Source organism: Macrobrachium nipponense, chromosome 9 (assembly GCF_015104395.2).
Source record: "Macrobrachium nipponense isolate FS-2020 chromosome 9, ASM1510439v2, whole genome shotgun sequence".
NCBI lineage: Eukaryota > Metazoa > Arthropoda > Malacostraca > Decapoda > Palaemonidae > Macrobrachium > Macrobrachium nipponense.
This window is the reverse complement of record NC_061110.1, coordinates 56,664,419-56,676,918: the sequence shown is the minus strand read 5'-3', so window position 1 is coordinate 56,676,918 and position 12,500 is coordinate 56,664,419. Positions and strand designations below refer to the sequence as shown.

The following is a 12,500-nucleotide window of genomic DNA, read 5'->3' as shown; positions in this document are numbered from 1 at the left end:
GGCCACTTTGTCGCACCAGCGTTATCGTACGCACGCAGAATTAATTCATTCACATATACGTATTTCGTTTGTTAACATAAATTCGTGTTAGTGATTTCGCTTTCTACTTTATCATGTTGTATGTGAACTTAATTTACTTGGTTATAGTCATGGGTCCCAAGAAAGTTGCTGAAGTTCACGGAAAGAAGAGGATGCTTTCTATGGAGACAAAGATGGAGATCATTAAAAAGTATGAAGCTGGCATGCGGTTGAGTGTGATCGCTAAGGAATACTGTTGAAATCCGTTGACGATAGGCACCATCCTTAATTAGAAGGAAGCTATCAAAGCAGTTACACCTTCGAAGGGCGTTACTATTTTGTCCAACAAGAGGAGCCGCGTGCATGATGAGATGGTGAGGCTGCTTTTTGTATGGATTAAAGACAAAGAAATCTCTGGCAATCTGCCACAAGGCCAGCGCTATTTTTGGTGATCTGATTGCCCAGGCTGAAGACGAAGGAGGAGAAGGGACATCGACGCCAACCCCAGACTTCAAGGCTTCTCGTAGGTGGTTTGATAAATTCTGTAAACGAACTGGCATCCATTCGGTGGTGCGGCATGGGGAGGCTGCCAGCTCGGACATGAAAGCGGCTGAAGCCTTTATTAAGACGTTCGACGAGATAACGATCAAGGAAGGCTACAGTTCTCATCAAGTCTTCAACTGTGATGAGACTGGCCTTTTTTGGAAAAAAATACCTTGTCGGACGCACATCACACAGGAAGAGAAGAAGCTACCCGGGCATAAGCTTATGAAAGACAGGCTGACGCTCGCACCATGTTCCAACACCAGTGGGGATTGTAAAGTCAAGCCCCTACTTGAGTATCATTCAGAGACTGCTCGAGCCTTCAAAGCCCATAAAGTGCTAAAGGAGAAGTTTCCAGTGATGTGGAGGGCTAATGCGAAAGCCTGGGTAGCGAGACTTTTGTTCACCGAGTGGGTAAATCTGTGTTTCGGTCCAACAGTGAAGAAGTTCTTGGAAGAGAAGCGCCTCCCTCTGAAATGTCTGCTGTTGTTAGACAATGCCCCTTCTCACACCCTCCTGGCCTCGAGGAAGATATTTTCAAGAGATGTTTAGACATCACAGATCCCACAAACTTCACCTAGCGTGAATTTTGTAAGGAGCATTTCAATGTTGTCATGTGCATCCGACTCATCGATCAAGCTTGGCAGGAGGTTTTGAGGTGAACCTTGAATTCTTCGTGGAGAAAACTGGCCTGATGCCGTATCCGCCTGAGTCTTGGGTAAAGCTGGTGCAGATTCAGAAACAGTTGACGATCCTGAAACTGTTTCGCAACCAGATCGTGACGAGATCGTTACTCTCGGCAAGTCCATGGGGCTGGTCATCGACGAGGACGACATCAATAAAGCTCCCGGCTTTTCAATTTTGCCAGCAACGGCTCGAAGCTTGAGAAAAAAAAGGCCTAGTGTGAGGCCACCTTAACCCTGAGTATCTGGAGTTGGGGTGAGTACATGTGTTTGTGTTTTGTGTTCTATGTGTAGGTAAGTCAATTTTCCTACGTGTATTCTGTAGTGTGAAGAGGAAAGTGTGGCTGAGGGTGAGTTTGGCAGCCGGATTGGTTAAATTTATGTGGTGGGGGTCTTGCCCGCTTGTTTTTTAGCTTGTGATCCTGCCACAGCGTGAGTTCGCAAATCCGGAGAACGCGAATATTGGGGGGGGGAACCTGTATAGTGAAACAACGGTTTTATTAAAATGATCATTATTCTTAATACACAACTATTATTCGACTTTTTGCTAATGGATATCTGTCAGTGTAACATCCTAACCTGGGTAATACTCTCTCTCTCTCTCTGACATTGTAAACATCCAAATGATCATTTTAATTTATGAAGAGCAGAAGGGCCATTTTAGTCCCTAAATACCATTGCTCCTGCTGCAGAAGTTTTGAAAAATCCTTAAAAGGTTCATCGACAACTCACAAAGAAGATTTGGAAGTATTGCACTATTTTCAGGACACAAGTAAAAATCGGTCTTGTTTACTATGGTACCCTAATGTACTGAAAGTATTTAAACACTATAATACTACTCTTCCATCATCAGCTCCTAAAGTAATATTGTTTTTATTTTCAGGAATGATGCACAACCTAAAAGGACACGTCTTTCTGATGCAAAATTCAAACAGTTGCTATATTGAAGGCGAATGGGAAAAAAAATGAATTTTGAAACACGCCCTTTTAGCCCATAGAACTCCTACAATAAAATTTTTTTGTGGGGGAGGGTTATGTTTTTAATTTTTTATTTTATTTTTGTTTTTTTGGTTAATAGTTTTGGTTTCTTGGTTTGGTATATACTGATAAAAAGAGTGTCTCTTTTTTTACAACTTCATGTCTACATGTTGCAGTTGCACAGTAACAATTTTAGAGGATTTTTAAAGGGATTTTGAAAATGACTTTGAAAATCATTTAAATTTACAGTTGATCTTCGTCGTGATTTTTATCAAAATCACTAAATTTAGTGATTTTGCCCATCTCTGCATCTACGTATCTAAGCCAGATCATATTGCAGGGTTTGATAGATGACAACATTTCTGTTTCGAAATATTCCATGTATAGGTTTACTAGGAGGGGATAAAGGACTGCCCATGCTACAAACAAATTTTTCTTTGTAAAAATTACCATTGAAAGAAAAAACGTTGTTGGTTAGTAATTTTATTGTTTTGTCAGTACCAAGAGGAAAATGTTCTTCATATGGTTGTAACTTCCTCTGTAGAAAGGACAACATGCCTGTGATTGGGACTTTGGTAAATAATGATTCAACGTTAAGGCTGAGCAATTTGATGCTATTTGCTGGGATATTCAAACTTACATTTTTCTTTATTAAATCTTCTGCATGTTTAATGTGGGAGGATTAGATGTTCCTAGAAAGATTGATAACAGGTTTGCAAGCCATTTGGATATTTTATTCATGAAAGGGCGTAGAGGAATCCCATCTTATGTGTTTTTGAGAGGCCATAAAAATAGGGGAGATAGAGGTTGATTATCTTTAATGACTCCAGTAACTCTATGTTCTTCTTATTACCCCTGATGGTTCTGACTGATTTGTTAAATTGGGCAGCGATGTTTGTAGTGGGATCTTGTGTTAATTTATCATAGGTCTCCTTGTCGTTTAGAAGTTCATGGGAAAAAGATGGAAAATTGCCGTTTCTAGATGCAATAATCATAAAAGAACAGAAAAGATATGTTTTCACAATATACAGGAAACCCACTTTCGCTGTTTCATATATTAATTTTTTAAGTTACCACCATGTATCCGTAAAGATCGTGGTCAGGTGCAACGTATTCCTCGGGGGCGTAGAATATGTTCAAATGGGTACATACATGAGAATTTAACATGATTTGCCTACACGTAACACAACTCCTCTATCCAGATTGTGTAATATCTAATTTTAATTCATGTGTTAAAGTGCAGCAATAGGAACAAATGGTATGATTGGGATTTGTTTACTTAATTAGAGAGTGCTTCCTTCTTTAAAACACTTCTGATTTCTCCATCTTCTGTGGAAATTTTGCCTTGACCTTGGGTTTAATATAGATACTCCATGAATTACCAATGAGGTATTTTAAGAATTTATTAAGAGCAGTAGAATTTTGTGGAAATCTAGTCATTGTCTCTTGAATGGCTGGCTTCTTATGTGTTATTATTTTGTGTTTTAATTTATTCAAGAGAAAAGGGAAACAAATGGCTTGCTGGATACTGTGTGTAAGAATCATGTAAAAAGAAAGTTAATATAAATACAAGAATATCTGAACATGCAAATCTCCACCAAGGCTGAGCAGTCCACTCACATTGTCTGTTTCTATCATAGTACAGTCACTTGTTGCCAGTCACAAGATATACATAAAGTTTGTGTAATACTGCTAACAAGTAGACAAACACCAAATTGAAGCATAGCACCCTTGTCAAATAGTAATAAGCCTGAATGCAGACAATAGATAGTACTGAATCATAGATAATGAGACCTTGATGTTTACACAGGGAGGCTGTATAAAAACCAAACCTGTTTTGTTCTCAGAAATTTCATTGTATGTAAATATCCTCCAAGGAAAGCGGTTTCATTTGTTAAAGGAGATCACCACTCAGATTTGCAGTAATGTCAATGTCTCAAGTGTTCTTCAGTCTTTGCAATTTTTTAACCCTTTACATGCACTGACAATGACTGTATTGTGCCCTTGATGGTGAGACTTAAATTTCCCCCTTGGGAGTATAAGACATAGGTTCCTCTCTTTGGAAAATGATACAGGACATTTTATCCTTGCTTTAATTCTCAGGGAGAACTGTAATATATGCAAATATATGTATATATCTTTGTTAGGGAGGCAGGCCTCCCCAACAAATTTTGAAACATATACAGTGGTACCTCGACATACGAAATTAATCCGTTCCGAGGCGGCCTTTGTAACCTGAGCTTTTCGTATCTTGAACCGCATTTTACATGTAAATTGCCTAATTCGTTCCAAGCCCTACAAAAACACCCCAGTAAATTTTATAATAAAGCTAAATTGACCAATAAACAATGAAATACAACAATTTGGACCATTCAATACCTAACTTAATACGTACTACTAATATGTACTACATAGTACCTGTAAATAAAGTGTATTAGTGTACATGGTACACAAGAAATACTGTACATACATACGTATGTATGTAGTAAAATGTGGAACCTTACCTTTCGAGTGAGGCTATCTCCGAAAGTGGCGACAGAGGAGGAGGAGAAACGGCAGAAAATTTGTTTCGTAGTACGTACACTTAACTTTACGAAACACATTAAAAATGTCAGGAAACATAGACTAAACTTTACGAAACACATTAACAAAATTGTAACACTTAACTTTACAAAAAACTTTAAATTAAATTTTTTTTTTTTCTCACCACTTTCAACTTTCTGTTTTTTCGTAGTATCAATTGGATCCTCCTTTTTGCTTACTCTTACTAAAGGCCTCTTTAAAAAATAACTATCCAAGGAAGATTGCTTCTGCCTACTTTTCACAATGTTCCTGAAACGACTCGGGCAAACGTCATCGAACTGTGCAAGCACACGACCTGTGTAAGCCTTTTCGGTGTGTCTCTTTTCTACAAATGATTGCACCTTATGAAAAGCAGCTAGAGCATCCTTAATTTCTGCCGTTGTCATAGGGTCGTCCTCCTCCTCCTCGCCGCTGCAAGAGAACTCCTTGAACGACGTTATGTTGCATGGCCTCCAACTCCTTCAGGTCATCCATTGTAAGCTCCTCTTGGTGCTCCTCAAGAAGGTCATTGATGTCATCCTCGTCGACGACCAGCACCATGGGCTTGCCGAGTGCAACGATCTCGTCAAGATCTGGTTGTGAAACAGTTTCAGGATCGTCAACTTGACTAAAGAAAACTCCGCTAGGATATCTTCCTTGAGGCCAGGAGGGTGAGCAGGTGCATTGTCCAACAACAGCAGACATTTCAGAGGGAGGCGCTTCTCTTGCAAGAATTTCTTCACTGTCGGGCCGAAACACAGATTTACCCACTCGGAGAACAAAAGTCTCGTTACCCAGGCTTTCGCACTAGCCCTCCACATCACTGGAAGCTTCTCCTTTAGCACTTTGTGCGCCTTGAAGGCTCGAGGAGTCTGAATGATACACAAGTAGGGGCTTCACCTTGCAATCCCCACTGGCGTTGAAACAAAGTGCGAGCGTAAGCCTGTCTTTCATAGGCTTATGCACGGGTAGCTTCTCCTCCTCCGTGATGTACATCCGACGAAGCATTTTTTTCCAAAAAAGGCCAGTCTCACAACAGTTGAAGACTTGCTGAGAACTGTAGCCTTCCTTGATCGTTATTTCGTCGAACGTCTTAATAATAGCGCCGGCCTTGTGGCAGATTGCCATCTCGGTCATTGTATCGCCAGCAATTTCTTTGTCTTTTATCCAGACAAGAAGCAGCCTTTCCATCTCGTCGTGCGCGTGGCTCCTCTTGCTAGACAAAATAGTCACGCCCTTGGAAGGTGTAGCTGCTTTGATGGCTTCCTTCTGCTTAAGGATGGTGCCTGTCGTCAATGGATTTCGGCCATATTCCTAAGCAATCACACTTCAATCGCATGCCAGCTTCATACTTTTTGATTATCTCCATTTTTGTCTCCAAAGAAAGCATCCTCTTCTTTCCGTGAACTTCAACTTTCTTGGGACCCATGACTACATATATACTGTGCGTAATTAAGTTATGTAGTAAAGTTTTCACACAACACGATAAAGTAGTACTACAACGAAATCACTAACGAATTTACGTTAATAAACGAAATCGTATAGAACGAACAAATTGCGTGTGCATATACAAACATTGCTGCTACCGTGTGGCCGAAGAAGCACGCCGCTAAGTAGATGCACGATGGGAGAGATGCTGACCAATAGGAGAGCAGGATCTTATGGCGGCGACTAGCATCAGGAACCAATGGGAGAGCGGGAGGATGGTGGCGAGTACTCAGTTGGCGGCGCACAAGTTTTAAAATTGTTATCGGTGGTCCTGGCGAATCTTGGGACTTTACAGCAACAACCTTTTGTATCCTGAACTATTTTCGTTTGTAGAGCCAAAAAAATCTTCGTATTTGCTTTCGTAACTTGAATTTTTCGTAAGTTGAGCCTTTTGTATGTCAAGGTACCACTGTACTTATGCAGTATGTGCATATGCATTTAAAGTACAGTTGACAGCCACTGCAGTGGTTAGGGACCACAACCACCTACAATAAGTTGGTACCCTCCCTCCTCTAAAAATGCTTATACTAGCTACCTATTTTAATAGTCCAAACACCAAATTTACCTTAAATAAAATGCTTATAACTGCCTATTTTAATAGTTCACACATGAAATATACCTTAAATTATCATCCTAAAACACTTTAATAATTTCAATTAACTTACAACATTACCCCTAAAAATATGTGGTTACAACTACATGTGAAAACTAATCAAGTTACACACATTTTCTCTCATACAGTTGTAGTTATGGTTTTGTATTTTTATGTTTATGATACAGTGATTCATATTAAAGAGAGAGAGAGAGAGGAGAGAGAGAGAGAGAGAGTAGAGAGAGAGCGAGAGAGAGAGAGAGAGAGAGAGAGAGGAGAGAGGAGAGGGATTGATATTTTGTTTACATTTTATATCATAAGAAATATATTTACTCAAAAAAATAAAATAAAGATACAATAATTAGCGAATAGGGCTGTACAAAAAAGTCCATGAATGAGTGAATTTTCCCCATAGTTATAGTAGTATATGTATTCCTGATCTTATATACACCTAGCATCAAACATGAGATGTTCAAAGGTATTCTATGTAATGCATTTATCTGTGTAATGATGAATACTGTTTGAAGTGCATCAAGAAAATGCAAATACAGGCAGTCCCTAGTTATCAGCAGACTTGGTTAATAGCTATCCAGTTTTATGGTGCTTGTCCAGTGCCATAAAATCAGCAATTTTTTGCACCATAATGCGCTGATTTTCAATTATCGGAGCCGATAATAGACTTACGGTGATGATACATAACTAACAGAGGTGCCATTCCATCCCAAAATCTGGTTATTGGCAACAAAATCCGGTTATCGGCACCATAAATTGCCGAGTTTCAGTTCTTGGCAACTTTTGCTTATCAAGCCCATTGGAACAGAATCCCTGCCAAGATAAATAATCTCATCATTCTTTACTACTACATAGAATTCAAGTGTCTGGCCATGTCGGCTTGCTGCTTTTGTTACTTTCAGCATTTTATGGTAGTTGTTAATTTTACCTAGAGTAATAATATTTATTTTCTCCATTGGCTTTGATAATATTTTGTTTTCTTAAATAAATCATAATGTTAGATAAATAAATCAGTGTTTTTCTTATGTTAGTTTTATATGCATTTAAGCATTTACTAATACCGCTTTGGTTGATTTTGTTTGTTCCCTTGTTCCTTGTAAATAAATACCGTACATTTAGAGTTGTTTTTTTTTTTTTTTTTTTTTTTTGCTCTTTATAATTTTCTGAAGCTTTTTAGTCATTGTTACTTCCAGAGCTACCTGTTCTTAAATGGTTATTTCCTTCTTTATTAGTTGTAGTTGCATTTAATTATTCTTTTGTTCATATTTAATCTTGTATGTTTTCACAAACAAACCCATCACTTCATTTAATAATGATATGCCCTTCTCACTACTTTTCCAAGCTGCATCTAGTTCAAAAGTTTAGAAAATTACCAGTTTTAAGCCATAAGAATGCTCATTGACCAATGTGCATACTCAGATAGTCAGAAAAGGAACTCTTCTTCTTGAGGATGTGTCAGGAGTTGACTGTTACTGCAGATAAGGGGTATAAAAAGTAAAGGGTTTGCATGTGAAAAAAATCATTTGATTTTATAAAAAATTAGATATTTAAGTACGTGTGATGTAAGAAATTGTTGTGATGTTTGTCCTGATACCAGTCATAAATATCAAAGGAGAGATAAGGTTTATGTCATTAATATTATTTTGTGATCTATACAGGGATCCATTCACACTTCCAAAACATCCCAGTGAAAAAAGGAATGCAAATGCAATTAGGAAGAAGTTTGCTGCTGGGACTTACAGTGATCATATGGTTCTTCTAAAAGCTTTCCAGGTAATATGTGATGCTTTATTTTATGTCCATTTTGTGGGTTGATTTTAAATCCTTAGATTATTTAAAGTGAGATGCCTTTAATACATTCACAAATGTTAATGCTGAATATGTACAAAGAAGAAAAATTATCTAGGTGCTGAATTTTTAACAGACTAAACAGTCTTTAGTAGCTCTCAGAGGTAAGTTTTCCTGGCCATTGTAGAAAGACCTACATCATACCCTCCCTGTATGTCAAGCTGCGTGGCCTTGCATTTGGTTTTGGTAACCAAAACCATGACTTCATAGCTCTTAATAATGTTGGTGAGGGTTTAACCTCAATATTTTTGGCATATGTCTCCTCTTGTATTTTTTTTTCCTAATAACCTTCAGTTTAATCACTACTGCTTTCAGCCATCGGTCAAAAGAGTGGGGACAGTCATTACAGTAATACCTCAGTCTTACACAATTTGAGTTGCGCAAATTCGCAATAGCACAAACTTTTTCATTGGAGCCTAACTAATTATCATACATGAGTATTTCACAGACACACGAATGCAAAGGCAACATTTTGTAATCCTGGAGAAACCCTGCAAAGGTGTTTGTTTAATTTTTGTAATGAAATTTATAAGTTTTCAAGCTGTTATGTGTAAATTAAATAACATTAAATAATAATCTCTCTCTCTCTCTCTCTCTCTCTCTCTCTCTCTCTCTCTCTCTCTCTCTCTCTCTGTAGTCAGGGTAACGAAGTGGTTGAGAAGACTTCTAAAAAATAGATTGGTTGGTCGGGAGGGGGAAAGAAGAGAGAACTATGTTGTACTATGTAATCTTCACACACTATTTTTACCAACCATTTATTTTTTTTTTTTCATGGGTAATGTATTCAGCTAACATTTAAATGAAATTACAGCAACTTTAATTTCATTTAAAAGTTAGCTTGATATTTAGGGAGCATGATTAGGGTCATATGTAGTGTTCAGACTCTAGAAGTAGTAAGCATTTATTAGCATTTTTAGAGATCGTGCCAAACTTACGTGAATTTCCCCTTGTGTGGGGGGAGGTCTGGAACCAAACCTCGCGGAAGTTCTGGGTGTTACTGTACTAGCCTCTCATTTTTATGATACCCTGTTAAATATCACTGTACCACTGTAGTTCAAATTTCTTGTCCTCTATCAGTAAAATTCTCAGTACTTTCTACAAGCCTATTCACCTCCCCCTCATTCTGATGGCTACAATCCAAAAGAGGGGTGTAAGAAAAGTGGAGGGCTGCTGCCACAGGTGGAAGTCTGTCGCTCACTTTTGGATGGTGTGGTTGCATTTAGGAACAGAGGAGTGTAGTTTTAGCTCCAAGGGATCGTTGACCTCCTCTCTCCCTTGTGCCAATTTCATTCCTGATGTATCAGCCACAGTCAACCAAAGCCCAGGTGATGTTGTAGGAAGTTGGGTCCTTGCTCCAAAAGGGAGTGATGTAGATCATCCATTCTCCCTCCCAAGGCATCTACAGCCAATTATTTTTTTGTGGACTTTCAGTCCTCACCACCGTCAAACGAACCCATTCACGGTGGAAATGCCCATTCAGTGTTGGAATCTGTCTGAGAGGGAGGTTGTATGATTTCAATAAACTTCCAGGTTGCTTATATTTATATTCCAATCCACCACAATACACAAAAATTTCTTCAGTTGTTATGTCTGTGAAGGACTTCTAGTTCAAAGCTCCTGCTTTGGCCCGGTGAAAGCTCATCAAATGTTCGTCAGAGTCATTGCTTTAGTCTTGATTTTGGCATAATTCCAAAGGAATCTACTTTCTGTCTTACCTGGATGACTTGCTGACCTAAACTCCGTAGAGGCAGTGTTACTTCAGGATAGACAATATCTTGTCTCTTTACCAGAGATTAGGGATCGTCATCAACTGAAGGAAATATGATTTGGTGTCCAAGCAGGCTATTAGATATCTTGGCATGATTCTGGACATCATGGGAGTTTGGGCCTTCCTTGCATCTCACTGATCAGACAGCTTTAAGGAATTAGTAAGACGCTCCTTAGAGAAGAACAGACAAGTGGCTCAATATTGGCAAGCATGTTTTAGGACACCAGGGCCAACAGAGTCATGAGGTGCAAAAAAAGAAAGTTGAAATTCTGCACACAAAAAAACTACGTAAAGTAAAAAAAGTAAAAAAAAAAAAAAAAAAAAAGTTAAAAATAAGAAAAACAAGAAAAAAACGGCAGAAATTAAAGCAGCTTTTCATAAAGTGCAAGTCATTTGTAGAAGACACCCCCCGAAAAGGCTCACACAGGAACATTGTGAAAAGTACGTAGGCAGAAGCAATCTTCCTTGGATAGTTACGTTGTAGTACGTACATATATTTTTTTAAGTGTACGTACGTACATATTACATAAAAAATAAAAAAAACGGCAGAAATTAAAGCCACTTTTCATAAAGTGCAATCATTTGTAGAAGACACCCCCCGAAAAGACTCACACACAAACATTGTGAAAAGTAGGCAGAAGCAATCTTCCTTGGATAGTTACGTATGTACGTAGCCTCACTCGAAAGGTAAGCTTCCACATTTTACGTTACAGTAATAATATTTCTTGTACACTAATATACACTTTATTTACAGGTTTTGCATTTTTAGTCTTAATTTGGGTATTGAATGGTCCAAATTGTTGTAGTATTTCATTATTTATAGGTCAATTTAGCTTTATTATGAAATTTAATGGGGTGTTTTTGGAGGGCTTGGAACGGATTAGCCATTTTACATGTAAAATGTGGTCCAAGATACCAAAACCTCATGATACGAAGGGCGCCTCGGAACGGATTAATTTCGTATCTCGAGATACTACTGTATATGGAAATGTGCGCAATTTCCTGTAGAATACAACTAAAAACAACCCATGGTTGTAGCTTTTATCAGTTTTGAAATATTTTCATAAAAATAATGATAAGTGCCAAAATATCAACCTTCGGTCAACTTTGACTCGACCGAAATGTAAAAAACGCAATTGTAAGCTAAACTCTTATATTCTAATAATATTCAATCATTTACCTTTATTTTGCAATAAATTGGAAGTCTCTAGCACAATATTGTGATTTATGGTGAATTTATGAAAAAAAAACTTTTTCCTTACGTCCGCGCAGTAATTCTTCATAAAAATCAGACATTTTTTCGTTCGATTGTCGTAATGTTTGCACCATTTCAAATTGGCTGCTACATAAAGTTTTATATATGAAAATGTGCGCAATTTCATGTAGAATACAACTAAACACAACGCATGGTTGTAGCTTTTTCAGTTTTGAAATATTTTCATATAAATAACGATAAGTGACAAAATTTCAACCTTCGGTCAACTTTGACTCGACCGAAATGGTCGAAAAACGCAATTGTAAGCTAAAACTATTACATTCTAGTAATATTCAATCATTAACCTTTATTTTTCAACAAATTGGAAGTCTCTAACACAATATTTCGATTTATGGTGAATTTATGAAATAAACTTTTTCCTTACGTCCGCGCGGTAACTACCGAAAAAATCATAAATTTTTTTTGCCCGATTGTCGTAATGTTTGCACCATTTTAAATTAGCCGTTACATAAAGTTTTATATATGAAAATGTGCGCAATTTCATGTAGAATACAACTAAAATTAACCCATGGTTGTGGCTGTTATCAGTTTTGAAATATTTTTATATAAATATCGATAAATAGAAAAAATTCGTTCTTCGGTCAAATGTAACTCGACTGAAATGGTCGAAAACTGCAATTGTAAGCTACAACACTTACATTCTAGTAATATTCAATCAATTACCTTCATTTTGCAACAAACGGGAAGGCTCTTAGCACAATATTTCGATTTCTGGGCTCAGTTCGTGTCGCT

General features: G+C 37.7%; 1 protein-coding gene across 1 annotated transcript in view; it reads left to right on the top strand.

The window, feature by feature from the left end:
* LOC135218331 (3'-5' RNA helicase YTHDC2-like) overlaps nucleotides 1–12,500 on the top strand; it is a 789,914-nt gene that overhangs the window by 546,392 nt on the left and 231,022 nt on the right. Inside the window, 1 exon segment of the mRNA XM_064254560.1 lies at nucleotides 8,535–8,649. Within this exon segment, the coding sequence (XP_064110630.1) occupies nucleotides 8,535–8,649 (115 nt within the window).